This window comes from Toxorhynchites rutilus, chromosome 3, assembly GCF_029784135.1.
Source record: "Toxorhynchites rutilus septentrionalis strain SRP chromosome 3, ASM2978413v1, whole genome shotgun sequence".
Classification (NCBI taxonomy): domain Eukaryota; kingdom Metazoa; phylum Arthropoda; class Insecta; order Diptera; family Culicidae; genus Toxorhynchites; species Toxorhynchites rutilus.
In genome coordinates, this window is record NC_073746.1 from 126010708 (window position 1) to 126026779 (window position 16072).

Here is a 16072-nt window from a genome sequence, read left to right on the forward strand (position 1 = left end):
TGTTCAACTACTCTTGGCCACAGGTATTTATAGTTTATAGTTTTTTTTTCTTCACGAACTGAATAGGAATTGGAATTGGTGTTGAATTTAAGAGACTTTAAACTCCTGGAGTTCATTCGTCTCTAACTGAATATTTAACACTGCGGTGTTTTGATTCGGTGTTGACAAAACTTGTTCATGGTGCCACCACTACCCGTCTATGGCGCTGCGAGCAGTTGAAATTGACAAGCTGTAACCATGTACAACGGTGAAATAGGTACAGATACAGCGATTGTACCGAGTTGCTTGCATGGTTCTAGCGCTGTACATGGTGACAGACATACAATTTTCGAAGTACAGCGGTAGTACAGCTGTATGCCTGTCATAAGTATTACCCCCTGTCGTATCTGCTTGTCTGCATTTTTATACGTGTTTATGCACCAAGAATCGTATACTGAATGATGCGAGAAAATCAACTTCAATCATAGAACGCATTAAAGTTAGCCTTCTCTTTTCTTTCGTAACACTGTCGGATTCGTTCTCTCTTTTGTTCATGTATGATTTAATCACTTGATTTTTATTGTTTTCTTGCATGCACACGCGACAACTTGCGTTTGTCACCCGCATAGGATTTTGCGTTTCTCTACACTGACACTTATATTTCAAAATTTTTGTGTGTTATTCCATCCACACTTTTAATCATCCAAATAGAGATTCGAATAACATTTAAATTGATAGTGTCGAACGAAATTCTCCAAAATTAATGAAATTTAAACAGGTTCCTCATATTTCCCACAATATCCTCCCGATTCTACTCTAAACTGTAAAATCGTAGTGAAATCTCACGAATGATATAGCAATGATTCTTATTGAACTTAAACAATAAATTTGGTAATACTTATCTATAATTTATGTCAGCTCAAAAGTTATCGGCGCTGGTTTTACGCAAATCATTTATATTCGTTACACAACGTTCAGTTCAAATCATGATCAGTATTCACACTATAAGCGAGGTGCATTAGACTACGACATAATTCGCAAGAATATTTTAACAGTGTTTTTGTTGGTTCTACTTCTGGTTAACTTCTATTTCAGACGGTCAATATATGACTACTAATTTATCCTTTGAATTTGAATTCACCACACAATAAAGCTATCAACAAATAAAAATTTGTTTATCTTTTTTTTCGTCTTCACGCGAATTAGTCTGAGAAGCAGACTTCCTGTTGTTACAATCAAATATTTTCAAATTTTGTTTTCAACGATGAACTAACCGTCCGGATTATCAAACCCAGCAGGATGTGCCTAACTCAACAATTTCGCCACAGGATTATTCGCATCCGTCTTAGATTTCAAACAGCAAACAAGAACCCGTTAGAGTCGATTCTCACAAGATATAGCTGTGGGTTTACTGTAGTAGATCACTTTAAAAAACCGTTGGAATGTAATAAAATGAAAAGAGTATAGAAAGGATTTTCAGTGCTAATAGTCATAAAACCAATTGTCGTAATGCTCGTTGGAACAGAAAATTGTATCTGTTCATGTATTTCTTGTTTAGGATTCTCCATCACTCGATGGTTGTTTAACTTTAAATTTCCGATAAATTCTGTGAATAAAATCGTTGCATCACACGGGTTTCTTCTCTGTTCCCCTTTTCCTTAAAACTGAGTGAGATTGTCTCCGGGATCGCTTCTTCAAGTTTCGCTTCCGGTTTGGCTCCTACTGATTCTATTTCCAAAGAATCGCATCTCTCAAGCCCAACGCGAAATTTATTTCTAGTTGTTAGTGGTAAATTGCAAGCTCGAAGCAAATGACCTACACAACCGCAATTGTGACATATTATGCTGACTGCGAAAAACTTTTCCGCTGAATGATAGATGCTCTTGCATTGAGTACAGCGTTCCGGAAGTTGTGAGTTTGAACCACGTCAGACTATTCCTCCTCTTATAGGGCGTCGACCACGTTCACCCCCAAATCCAGAAATCGTACAATTTGCATCATAACACGAGTGTCCAGCCTGCATTCACCGAAACTAAAGTTGATACCACCACTGCTTTCATTCTATAAACGTATTCTTCGTTCAGGCGTATCGTTTCGATTTCCCGAACCTTGTCGATTAAATCTGCTAGCGATCCTTTCCGACTTATCATTCTGAGCGCTGCAATCCTCACCTCCTTACATTTTGCTTATTCTACTACCGTACTTAAAACCAACCTCTCAAACTGCTTTGTTTCCGGATATTCGCACTGTCTAGCCGCCAGTTGAACTATCCTGGTGAATGTCAAGTCCGATCCATTCGGCTGCTGAGTCATGTGCAAGTTTTCTACGTTGTAACATAATCAACATCAGACGTAGAAGCGATATATTTTTTAAAGCGAAACATAGCGTTAGTATATGGTTCCGATTAATCATCAGGAGTTGATTCTGTTGCTCGATACAATTCAAGGAGCTTCTGGCCTGCCTTCATCTTGAACACAACGAACTGTGTACCTTCATCTGTAATTCCTGCCAATTTTTACGAATTCGCCAACATTTCTTGCCACGTATCGAAATCCACTCTCGAGATATATTCGCCTTCCACACTAGCCTTGCACTCTGGGACTCTTAATATATGAACAAACATCTGATTCATTAAAGATACGAAACGGGAAAGTTCGATGGTATTACTATGGTGATCGCTCTGATGTTTTGTACTGCTTGTTCCTAGGCCGTTATCAAACCACGCTGTTTATATCATCACAATCACTCATAGCGGACGTTGGACTACTCTGTAAAGAGCGGATAGTTTCCTGTGCTTTAATTAATTCTTCAGTAATAACGGCAAGTTTTTCTTCAGTTCTTTTTTTCCATCATATCATTACTACTCTGGCTTACCAATGCTTTTTTTACCAGGAATTCACAATGGTTCATCTTATATTTTTTGCCATTTTTCACCTTCTAATAATTACTCTGGTTTACTTCTATTTTTTTTACCAGAAGTTCAAAATGGCTTATCTCTATTTTTCTGCCAATTTTTCCACCGTTTTATTTCTGGTTTACCATATTTTTTTACCAGAAGTACAAAATGGCTTACCTCATTTTTTTTGCCAAATTTTCCACAGTTCTATATTTACTCTGGCTTACCTCTTTTTTTGCCAGTAATTCAAAGAGCATGCGTCGTCAATATTATAATTTAACTGTATTCGCATTCGACTCACTTTTGCGTTCTTTTCAATTTCTCTCACTTGTTACACTTACTTGTGGGAGCGTCATCTGCGCCATTGTCGTATCTGCTTGTCTGCATTTTTATACGTGTTTATGCACCAAGAATCGTATACTGAATGATGCGAGAAAATCAACTTCAATCATAGAACGCATTAAAGTTAGCCTTCTCTTTTCTTTCGTAACCCTGTCGGATTCGTTCTCTCTTTTGTTCATGTATGATTTAATCACTTGATTTTTATTGTTTTCTTGCATGCACACGCGACAACTTGCGTTTGTCACCCACATAGGATTTTGCGTTTCTCTACACTGACACTTATATTTAAATATTTTTGTGTGTTATTCCATCCACACTTTTAATCATCCAAATAGAGATTCGAATAACATTTAAATTGATAGTGTCGAACGAACTTCTCCAAAATTAATAAAATTTAAACAGGTTCCTCATATTTCCCATACCCCCATCTCCCCTATGTACTAATAATTCGTAGGGCAAAAATCGACTAAACATTCCCAGTCTACATTGTTGTTCCAAATCGGTCCCAACAAATGGTGTCGACAACGGTGCCGATATCGTGCCATTTTGCAATGATTTTGTCGACCTATCCTTCGTATTTGACAACCAATTACGAGCCAAACCTGTGCCAATCTTGCACCGCGTCGACCCATTACAGCACTGTTCGACCGTTCTTATGGCTCGGTTTGTTTCTAAGAAAGTTGAAATAAAAAGTAAAGAGAGTGTTGATTTGATAATCAATTTTTATACGAATATTCCGATTCAGAATATAATATAATCCATTTCCACTTTTCTTAATATATGACTAAAATAATGAAAAATGACATCCAGGAAAATTACGCTACGATGATATCTGTTTAATGTTATTGCGTTCGTTTTGCTGATGGATCTTCCTTCAGATTGTTGTTTCCAATCAATACACTAGCCGCATCCCTTTTCTCGCTGTGCTGTAATATAAAATTGTTTTCTGCCTTATGTATTTTGAGAAAAATATAGGGTTCTTACCACCAAATTCATCTCATCCACTGAAATTTTATTTTCGTCTGTCTCTTCTTTCGCTGGAAACCAGCACAACAGTGAAATCACCATCATCCTCATAACCAATTATGAACTCCAGGAACTCCACCATCACTCCAATAAGCTTGAATCACTCGTTTCATTACTCTGCTGTTCGATACGTATCGATTAGAATTGTTCCTTTTGCTTTGGTGACCCATAAGGTCATTCTAAGAAATCGTGTAAGTGTCCATCTGAAAATAACATTCAATTAATTTAACTATTTATTTACGCATTACTTACTGTGATTTTCCCATGCAGCGTTCAATTTCAGCTTTTGTGTTTCAAGAAGATCGCAGGTTCACAGCTGAAGAAACATGCAGACATGGTTTCCATGTTTTGAAGAATACAAGATAACATCATCCATTCGCTCGCTTTTGTTTTGGATGACAGTCTAGTGCGAAAGAGAAGAACTACAATCGCTGCAGTGATGCCATTTCGCTCAGTAAAAGTAATCATGTAAAATTATGGCTGAAACAATAGGCCGTGCTGCCTGTGGAGGGCAAGACGGGGTTGGATTCCATCACTTTTGTAGCACTTTTCGTCGCTCGGTCAACATGATGTCGATAACCACTCGAAAATCATTTAGAGCGGGTTGGTATTAGGCCGTATGAATAAAAACAAAATTCACCTTTACTTTACTTCATTCGAGCAGTCGAGCAGTGAGATTACGTTTTTACTACTAGCGAATTCGGTTTTGTTCAGTTTCAACCTCAGTGCCGCACTAACTGCTGTCAAAACGTTTTTTAAATCACTCAGTTTCGCACTCAGTGTCGCACTAGTTCGCCTCGAAAGCTGTTAGTTTCGCACTGAGATGTTTCACGGGTTGGCACTCGGGTTCACCAATACAACTATACTGAACTGTCAAGATCCGAGTATTGTTTTGGAAAATCTAAAAATAAAGCCTATGAAAATGCAAAACCTGCTACTTTTGCTTTTGTATTATTGGAATCGTAATCCAATTCGGATTATGATTTTGAGGAGTATATTCGAGTAGACGGCATTAAGCTATGTGTATTTTCATTGGGAGGCGATGAGGCAATGATGGTGCTCTTGGTGCTCTTGGTGATGGTGCTTTGTGCTCCCTTGGCCGAGTGGTTAGCGTCATAACTAACATGCCGGGTGTTCGGGTTCGATTCCCGTTCTGGTGGGGGGAATTTTTCGTCAAAGAAATTTCTTTCGACTTGCACTGTGATCACGCGTATTCTAGAGCTTGCCACTCAGAATGCATTCAAGGCGTGTTATTTGGCATAGAAATCTCAACTAAGTACTAATAAAAATGACGCAAGTAATACTACGTTGAGACGGCGAAGTTCCTCTAGGAACGTTAGTGCCATTGAAGAAGAAGAAGAAGAAGAGGCAATGATGGATATTCAGGTGGAATACACCTGCTTTCAAAATCAAAATTATGAATGAAAATTTACTTTAACGTATCGAATATTTATTTTATGTGATGAAATAAGAGGTTTTACCGATATCGCAGAAACATATTAAACGAAAATTGTGTCTAATGATGATTTTATATTATAATAGTAATTATTTGTGGAACAAACAGGAAATGCATCGACAAATGGTTAAGTGAGTGTCAGAACTACATGTATTAGGTAATCAAACAATATGAAGTAAAAATTTTCATTCAAACTTTTATATTTTTACACTGCATCTGATAGAGAATAATTTACCTCCCAAGCACTAATATCGCCACCAGACGTCGACACTGTACATTTGTCATCGTAAATATAAACAAATCAGACTATAGAACGCACACCACCACATTCGTGAAACTGAAAACGTTTTTTTTATTACAGAGTCAGATTGGCATTGACTCAGTTTTAAAAACGAATTCGCTATACGTTTGGTATGAATAAAAGAAACAACAAAGTATTTACTTTTCGAAAATGGATGTTTAGCTGATTTCGTATGAATAAAGCAGCATTCATCAAGTATTTACTTCGTTATTATCAAGTATGCTCATGAGCATACTTTGGATCTGAAAACACTATCATTCGTTTTGATGTCATATCCGATTTATGTTTAATGCTGCTATCTTGCGCTTGAAGTTAAACAAGTTAACGATCCGCATTGATGGCATTGAGCTTCGTTTATTAGTTTAGGGGAGCGGGCAGAATAAGTAAACACTTTTTTTATTCATACGACCTATTATTTACCAAAATAATCGTCATATACACCCTTTTTTCCTAGGAGTGTGCTTATAAATTCTAATCACATAAATGAATTTTGTGTGTAGCAAGCGCCCTGCAGCGAGGCAACCGGACGTAAAGAAACGATTTGGCGGTTTAAAACAGCTCGAAATCTACTGCTCGATTTTGTTCCCTCCTTGACAGCTGATATTCGCGCTACTTCGAAAAACCCGGCAACACACATACACCAATATATGTGCAACTCGCAGGCTCGATCAAATTTTTAAATAACGTTCATCTTACAAACGGTTGTCAGGCCTCGTTCGCAGAAGTTGTGTGCTGCATGTTGATTCGACTATTCTTTTAATTTTAGTTTTATAATTTGTGTTTTACTTAGGAGCATCTGTTCCTTGTCGCAATCCGTATCGTGTGTTGTTTGACACATAACTGTGATTATATACGCTTAAGGTAGGGCTCTCTCCTATGGATGCTTTTGGGAACTCCTCATTGAGGTTATCCTGACAAAAGGAACAATTGGCGCAATGATTTTATTTGTATCTTTCCAGATCATGGATAGCGAAAACGCTACAATTTCGGGCAATCGTCTTGCTTCCTACAAACATGGAGCTAAAACTAATACGGTATGTACCTCGTGGCCTAATTTAGCGATTGTGCAATCTGATTGATTTTTCTGATCAATTTATTAGATTTTGGAAATGAATCTATTAATTGGCCAGTGTGTTCAAAAGAAGATATAAAACTTTGATTTTTATTTTCCATTCCATGATTTGTTTGAGTTTCCTTTTTTATATTTAACATTGTTTCAAAGTTAAATTGCGAATTCGATTCAATCTTATATTCTGTTCCCAGGAGCTTCGCCAGCGGCGCCATGAGGTCACTGTGGAGCTTCGCAAGAACAAGAAAGAGGATCAGCTTTTCAAACGCCGAAACATCAACAACGAAGAGCCATCAGTCACTTCACCTCTGCAAGAGAACAACTCTCAGAGTCCCGTTGCGCTTAAACTGGAGGATATACTGGCTCACGTCCACAGTGGAAATCCTCAGAAAGAATTCGCCGCTATTCAAGCGGCAAGGAAGATGTTGAGTCGCGAAAAGAATCCACCAATCGACACGATGATCACCATGGGTCTCGTGCCAATCTGTGTGCGGTTCTTGGACAACTTCGATAGACCAGATTTGCAATTTGAGGCGGCATGGGCACTGACAAATATTGCTTCGGGCACTTCCGACCAAACGAAGACAGTTATCGAAGCGGGTGCAATCCCGAAATTCATTGCCCTCCTTAGATCACCCTCGAACAATGTGGCTGAACAGGCTGTTTGGGCCTTGGGTAATATCGCTGGCGATGGTTCCAAGGCTCGAGACATTGTGCTGGAATATCAAAGTGTTGAAGCGATCATTTCATTGGTGCAGAATCCTTCCACCCAGATTTCATTCCTTCGTAACATTGTGTGGCTGATGTCAAACTTATGTCGCAATAAGAATCCTCCGCCGCCATTCCACCGTATCGATCAGATGATTCCTATTCTTTCCGTTCTGCTGGAGCATGACGATGATCAAGTATTGGCGGATGCCTGCTGGGCATTGTCTTATGTTACAGATAATGAGGAAGCAAAAATCGAGTCCGTGGTAAGGGCACGAGCAGTTCCTCGATTGGTTCGCTTGCTGGGACGCGAGAATCCGGCCATCGTCACACCCGCTTTGAGAAGTGTCGGCAACATCGTGACGGGTAATGATGCCCAGACAGACGCGGTACTGACAACAGACGCTCTCACGTTGTTGGGCAATTTACTTCACCATTCGAAGAATAGCATCGTGAAGGAGGCTGCGTGGACAATATCGAATATCACCGCCGGAAATCAGCAACAAATCGCAAAAGTGCTGGAATCAAATGTCATTTCCTCACTGGCACTTGTGCTCGAAAAGGGCGACTTCAAGTCTCAGAAAGAGGCCGCTTGGGCCATTACGAATACCACAACCGGTGGATCCCAGGACCAGATTATCCAAATGTTGGAAAAATATCCGATTATAAGACCGTTCAGTGCTTTGTTGGATGCCAAGGACAGTCGCACTGTGCGGGTTGTGCTGAACGGGATCGCAAACATCTTCCAGGTGGCGGAAAAACGTGGCGGATTGGACAATCTGTGTATGATGTTTGAGGAGATCGGGGCGCTCGATAAACTGGAGACGTTACAAAACCACGAAAACGAGGATGTCTATAAGAGAGCTTTCGAGTTGGTTGAAAAATACTTCACAGATGATGTAAGTTGCATTCAAGTATATTTTACCGAAAATACAATTTTCTCTCTTCCCTTAGGATGATGTGAACACCGGATGTGCCCCTAAAGAAGTGAACGGTGCTTTCGAGTTCAATGCTAACCCTGAAATGAACGAAGGGAAGTTTTCATTTTAAGATACATATTTACGTCGTCAACATTTAGTACTGCAAATGTGAGATGTGAGATCAAGACTGCAAAAATTGAACTGCCTTTCCCCGACTTTGTCTAACTGTATTGAATTTTGTACGTTTATTACTGTGTTGAAAAAAAACTGCATGATGCCAGCAACTGGCGCATTTGTCGGATGTAATTATTTACTGCCTCTTTTTGCATAAGTATAAATTAATTTTTGAACAAACACGCTATACAGTATTTTTTTTTACTCCGAAAGTCGAATTGCTTGGCGTTATTGTGGAATACAGTAGAATCCCGATTATCCACGGTGAGGATAATTGGCGAAAGCGAGTCCATAGTAATTCTAGAGAGTTTTCCGAAATTTGTCAATTAGATGTAGGCACTTGCTCTTTTGTTTGGGTCATGATATTCACATTATCTAACCACTGGTGTACACGACTTCACAGATGTTATGTTTTATATACATTGATCTTCAATCAGAGAGTCAACGGAGTTTTCGTCTACACTTGAGTCCCGTCTAAATTCAGAGTCGTCACGAGTTTGATTTTTGACGTAGAACTTCGTTTTTCATTAGGGGGAGGCCAAATCAGAAAATAAGTCACGGTTTTATGAAATGAACTTGACGTTAATAACTATTTTTGCCGCGAACGTATTTTGACGATTTACATACCAAATAATCGGAAATTCCCTAAGAGTTTTTTCTTATGCTATATATTAGAATCCCCTGGTGTGTAAACGGTTTAAATTGATGAAAACTAGAAGCATTTCCATGTCCCCATATATTTGTCATTTGTGAGCTTCCTTGCCCATGCCGTCAATAACGAGCAACTTATCGGAATGATTTAAAGTCTCCGTGAACAAAGAAGAGAAGAAGAAGAAGGAAGAAGGGGTATATTTGCCTAGAGCAGTGGTGGCCAACCTACGGCCCGCGGACCGCTTGCGGCCCTTATTCATGCGGCACGCAGTCTGATTTGAAAAAAAAATTATATGAGCGAAATTAAGAATATACAGGAAAAACTGTTTTTGTGCTATTTCTCATTTGTGTGACTGTTTAGGTGCGATATTATAATTTGTGTGATTCAAGACCCGATGTCATAATAAAATCGCACAAAAAGAGTCGCACAAACGAGGAATCACGCGAAAAGGGACCTCACAAAAACAGGTTTGCCTGTAGTTGGAAATTCTTTCATGCAATTAAATAAAAATAACTTTTTGAGTAATTCTTGTCAATCGTGTGTATTCAAGCTGATCATCTTCTGTTTTCTTTTCCGTTTTTATCGTGCTAATTTAACCTTCTGACAATTGTTCTCGATAGCACTCAAAGGACTTTTTCACGTTTTTGGTTCTGTTCTGCTCACACTCGCATACATTCGTGCAAGTAATGGCAGTACAGGTGGATTTTTACGTTGTCAGTTACTCGTTTGCGAGTAAACGTCAAACGATCCGAAGAATTACGAACATACCCACAGCATGATATTTGGCTTTTGATTTGTATGTATGGGGTAAACGGGTGAGTAGCCAAAAAAATTTGAAATAGTTCGGTTGCGAGCAGCCCCATACATGCAAATCAAATGTCGAATATCGTAGTATGGATACTTTCGTAACTCTTCAGATCATTTGTCGTTTACTCGCAACTAGAGATGTCGTTTATGTGAATATGGTATTTTCCCGGAGGAGTGTTCGCTAGAGTACTCGACAACAATCACTTTGCACAGGGAGGCAATGAACCGATCGGCTTACCACTCTTGTTCTGCGGACCTAAGACAAGACCAGACAACTGGCTTCTTACTCTTCTTCGTCGTCCAAAAACGAAGCCATGACATGAAGATGCCAGAGCTGCCAAATATTATAAAATATCGGATTTTTCAAATTTCTATTTTAATGAAACGTAACATTTGGTTGGTGCGAATTCAATGATTATTGCATATTTTCAAATAGACAATCTCAAAAATATGCTTTAAAAGGATAAAATAAGTCTTTTAAATACCCATATCTATAATATAATCGTTTCCAAAACAAATTTGGGATTTTTTTTTAGCAAATAAATCTAATCTGACAACCGTTACAGCGTTATGCAGATTCTCATTGTCTGAACCAAAACATTCTATCTTATTATATGAGCAGGAATACAACCAAAACAACGTTAGGAAGCCATTTTATTCATACAAAACGTAATTCAAAAATAAAAATGAAGTGTAAAGCCTTAAATTGTGAGCGAAGGACGGATACTCATCCTGAGTATAAATTTTATCGGTTCCCTCAAGACAAAAATATTCGGAAAGAATGGATTCGATTTTGCGTGAACAGTGAATTAGAAGTTCCATTCTTTGAAATCAAATCAAGCACAAGAATATGTAGCGTAAGTATTAAAAACTAATTCTAAAACATATCCTAATACTAGTATATATACAGGCTCATTTTGTTGATGGGAAATACAATGAAAATGGAGTTACGAAAATTCCGACCTTAGCTGCATCCGCGAATGAGGAATGGGAAGAGATACAAAGTATTGAGAACAATTATGATTTGGTTGACGTATATGAAGGAGATAAACAACTACAGGAAGAAATATTTCGTTTGAAACATCAAATTTCCAAGCTGAAAAGGTAGTGTGTCAAAAAATATGTTATTTTCTAATATTTTATATTGATGTAACCGTTAATAGAATTGTAAAACAATGGAAGAAAAAATGCGGATATCTGACCTCGAGAATTCGTGGAAAACAACCCTTGAAGAAGCTTTTCAGAGAAGATCAAATTAAGCTATTAACAGGAGAGGTTAAAAAAGTGAAACGTTGGTCCAATGAAACAATTACGGAAAATTTACAAATTCGGTTTGCATGTCAAGGTGGATACGACAAGCTTATTCAAAAAGGCTTCCCGTTCCCATCCACGAGGACTCTACTACGCCAAATTGAAGGATTTCGTTTCAGTCCTGGTATGTAATTATAATCATATGTCTCATCGCATGTTAATATATGAAATGATATTTTGTAGGTATTCTTGAAGATATATTCGAGCTGCTACAACATAAAGTCTCCACAATGTCGGTTGAAGAAAAGGACTGCGGATTGGTTCTAGACGAAATGAGCATAGACGAGGCAAATGAGTTTTGCCAAAATACGAAGCAGTTTGTTGGAACAACAACGCTTCCTATGTCCCAAACTTTAGCCTGTAAAGCTTTGGTATTCATGCTAGTTGGAATCGCAGCGCGCTGGAAACAGGTGGTTGCTTTCGAGTACACCGGCAACTCTATACAAAAAGAGTTTTTGAAGAATGCTGTATTGTCTGCAGTTTCAAGAGCAGAGGTAATCAGTTTGCGTGTCCATTTTATAACAACGGATTCCGGGTCCGAAAACCAGCGCATGTGGAAGGATTTGGGGATCGATATTCGTCGCAAAAATGAGACATTAAATGCTGCGATACCTCATCCAAACGCTGAGAACAGAATGCTAGAGATCATACCCGATCCCGTACACGTATTTAAAAATACAGTACATGGCTGGTTGAACAATGTCTACCTGAAAGTTCCGGATTGGTATGTTCGTGAAAAAAAGCTAACATCCAATATTGTTCATCGAGACCATTTAACCACAATCGATTGTGTTTAAAGATAATTTTGTATTATAATGGCAAGTTTTGGTGAGAATATCTGAAAATTGATAGAAAATAGTTTAAATTGGGGTCAGAACAGCGTACTTATAGAAGGCAAATAACGCAAAGAAAAAAATTTCATTCAAATTTTAGCAATTTAAAACTGCCTTAGGGTCGACTAATCTGATAGAGAATAGTTGACCTCATACAAACTAATATCGTATCCAGATGTCGACACCATTCCGCCGTCAACGCGAATGACAATCAACATTGCGTCAAACAGTGCTTCCAACTGCATCCTATAACAACTAATTAAGGGGGAAGGTTACTGATGATATTAAGCCTCCTGTACACCTCACATTCTCCCTCTTCTCCAAAAATATTGCTGCGGTTTACTGACATTTTGGTTCAATCAATTACTGTTGTGTACAACTCGGTGCGGTTATATAGTCGAATAGTGGCTAACTTTAAACTCCATGTTAAATGTGAACACCTCCATGTGAAACCGAAATATGAATATCGCTCATGCAGTTAGAATAAAGCAGCGCATTTTTCGATTTCAATCCTCGTAAATGATATGTTGATAAACAAATGACGCCATTTTGATTTTGGGTAGCCTATTTTTAATTGATGTCTAACCCCTGGCTTTGACAACTAGTATGTTTTGTTTACGAAAAACAACGGGGAAACGTTTTTGCCGAGAATTCGCGTCATCGAAGGTACGGTGTCGCCATCTATGAAAGTTTCGCGTGTGAGTGAAAAATATGTAAACAAACCGTTGCATATTTTCTCTGTAATTAATATACTGATTTCTCGAAAACTTGTACCGTGTTTATCTTACAATTAGTGGAAATTGTTGAAAAATAGTTTTTCTTAGCTGTTTCGATGCTCCGAACCAAAATTTATTGTCATTTAGTAGTGAAAAAAAAGACGGGTGGGTAATGTCGGGGACATAACCGGAGTGACGTAGGACTATACAAAGGGGACAGCTTTTGTTAAATATATATTTTAAATTTATTGTTTTATTTTCTTCTCCTACGTGAATACCTACCTATCTACCTGAAAAATGGATTAGTTTACTGTTTACTCTTTATGAATATGTTGATGGTTCTGAAAAGAACCTTTGGTGTTGTGTTTTTGTTATCACTCGATATTCCCATCTTGTTCGGTTAAACCTTCCTGTTTAGCTATAGCGTTTGCCACTCGCCACAGCTTTCACAGTAGGAAAATTTCTTCCTATCCAGCTTGTGACATGTTGTTCAGTAAATTACATTTAATGCAACGTGCCGGAGAAACACTTTGCCACTCACTGAAACTAATTGTTGCCTTGATGAGCGCCGAACCGAAGCTGCTCTGTTCTTGATGCGGGTTTTCTGATTGTCGTGAGATGCTTTGCAAGCCAACTCGAGCACTCCGACGACCGAAACTCTATAATCGCTGTTAGGTATACTGGTGCTCCGGCACCAATCCGTTCGGCCTAGTTACCCTTGCGGAGCAATCAGTGAATGCGACCAACAGGGAACTGGAGACCTGCACGGTTCGAGTGAGACTTTGCCTTTCCCTTAACTTGTCCTCCTTTGTTACGTCCACTATGCCGATGCCGTACAACCACACGGGTTTACGGTTTGAAAGAAAATAAGATATTTTTTTGGGGTCCGGGTGTTTTATACTCTAGCGGTACACACTCACAGGGTAGAGACAAATCGTTACGAATGAGCGTTAAAAGGGAGCGATGGCAAAAAAAATACATTCATTACGATTTGTTCGCTCGTTGGATTCACATGCAGGCTAAAAAGGGTCCTTTTCAGGATCACAAAATTATATTCAATCTAAAGAGTTTATTGTTTTGTTATCACTCGATATCCCCATCTTGTTCGGCTAAACCTTTCTGTTTAGCGATTGCATTTGCCACTCGCCACAGCTTTCACAGTTGGAAAATTTCTTCCCTTCCAGCTTGTGACATATTTTACAGTAAATTACATTCAATGGCACGTCGCATTACCACCACTCAGTATCGGATTGGAGGTAATTTTAACCTGTAATTGAACATTTGCGATGACAGTGGTACAGTGTCGACTTTCAATGTGGGGTCATAATTTGGACCCCGAACTCTATGTTTACAAAAATGTCCAACTAAATATGTCGCATTACAGGTCCGTCCAATTAGCTAAATGTCGAGATAAGTGTAAATTACTGTACTTTCAATCTAGAAGCAATTTAAGAATTGGTGAAAATCAATAAGCTCAGAACAACTGCAAAATTCACATACTCATCAGATCCTGGCAAACAAATTATAAAAAAAACAAATTGTGTTTTATTATTATTTTGGATAATGTTTTAGAAAGCGTTGAACTGTATTTCCTAAACTCTTTTTTGGAAGGTTTAATGGCCCTGAAAAGCGCCTTGTTTTATGGAATGGTTCCAATTTAGAAAACTTAGTACTCGTGGTTTTGAAAAAAACCATTTCGAACGCCCTTGATGCCGCCTTGTTCTGGATTTGCCACCAAAGCAGTTTGTATAAAGAACAAACTTTTTTCTTCTGCTACCAGCTGCCGTTTTGCGATTGCGTTTGCCACTCACCACTCGCTGCAACTGCCTGTTGTCTTGATGTCCACCGTACCGAATGTGTTCTGTTCCGAATGCGGGTTTTCTTATCGTTGCGAGCAGCTTTGCCAGCTAACTCGATCACTTCGGCGGCCGAAACTATATATCGCCGGCTAGGTGGACTGGTGCACTGGTACTAATGCGCTCGGCCTAGCTACCCTTGCGGGGAACTCCAGATCAACACGGTTCGAGCGGGATTTTGCCTTTCCCTTCACTTTTCCTCCTTTGCCATGTCCAGACATGGCTGCTTGGGTTGGTTTGTTGATGTGTTGTGATGCGAACCGATGTGGTGTACGGTTTGAATGAGAATGATCGTTACGACAGCGGAGCGGGGATTTTTAAGCTGACTGGCTGGCTCGAGAATTACGCATGTGTGAGACTGCGACCAATGTTTCGTTCATTTTTTTTCTTTTTCCTTTCCAATCGTGCTTCATTCTATTTCACTGCTGCTCTGGTTGCCCGTTTTGGTCGGTACGATTTGAGGAGCACAAAATGGACCAATCAAAAATGGGCACATAGTGCGTTTTGACAATGCTTGATATTTCACAATTATTCAATTATTTATCTCAAGAAAAATGAAATGTTATTCATTATGATAGATGCGTAGATATATTTCCTATCAATTGATGCAAAAACCTTTGCAATCTATTGAGAAATTCTCGAGTTATAAGCGTTCCAAATCTTGCATTTTTTCCTACTTGTTCAGTGCCTAGATTTCCATTTCACCCCCTATATCTTCCGGTTAGACGTAGTCCTACGTCAAAAAGCCGTTGAAGTACACCCTCTGTCAATCTACCTGGGAGAGAGGTAAACCGAATTAATGAAATTTGATATAAAAATATCCGCTTAGTGTTCATAAAATTCCTAAAATACAAAGATCTGGCTTCTATTCAATCAGTGCTCTAATATTTTTCAAAATATTTTCCTTAGAACGTGTGAAATATGGACGTCAAAAGCTGCGCAAATTGCCCGGAGAACATGCAAGTCGGACGAAATTTGCTTGAAGCTGACTCCGAACAATCTGCAAAATTCAAAAGCCGTATTGTT

At 38.8% G+C, this 16072-nt stretch overlaps 1 protein-coding gene and 1 long non-coding RNA gene across 3 annotated transcripts; one reads left to right on the forward strand and one right to left on the reverse strand.

Moving 5' to 3' along the window:
• Positions 1-3956: 3956 nt before the first annotated feature.
• LOC129779849 (uncharacterized) lies at positions 3957-4670 on the reverse strand. 2 transcript variants are annotated; one of them, XR_008743787.1, is made up of 3 exons: positions 4496-4670; positions 4202-4422; positions 3957-4143 (listed from the first exon to the last, which is right to left on the reverse strand). It is a non-coding gene; the product is annotated as an uncharacterized LOC129779849 (long non-coding RNA). The 2 variants fall into 2 exon arrangements; XR_008743786.1 differs by having other exon boundaries at positions 4202-4446.
• Positions 4671-6677: 2007 nt separating this feature from the next.
• On the forward strand, positions 6678-9051 carry LOC129776932 (importin subunit alpha). The gene is made up of 4 exons (XM_055782880.1): positions 6678-6861; positions 6960-7034; positions 7264-8676; positions 8732-9051. The coding sequence occupies exons 2-4, from the start codon at positions 6963-6965 to the stop codon at positions 8825-8827; spliced, it is 1581 nt and encodes a 526-aa protein (XP_055638855.1). The 5' UTR covers positions 6678-6861; positions 6960-6962; the 3' UTR covers positions 8828-9051.
• Positions 9052-16072: the final 7021 nt, after the last annotated feature.

Excerpts from the sequence above, each read along its gene's own strand:
- LOC129776932 (XM_055782880.1), top strand. The coding sequence starts at position 6,963 with ATGGATAGCGAAAACGCTACAATTTCGGGCAATCGTCTTGCTTCCTAC. Across the intron at positions 7,035-7,263 it reads ATGGAGCTAAAACTAATACG|GAGCTTCGCCAGCGGCGCCA; the intron begins GTATGTACCTCG and ends TTCTGTTCCCAG. Across the intron at positions 8,677-8,731 it reads AAAAATACTTCACAGATGAT|GATGATGTGAACACCGGATG; the intron begins GTAAGTTGCATT and ends CTCTTCCCTTAG.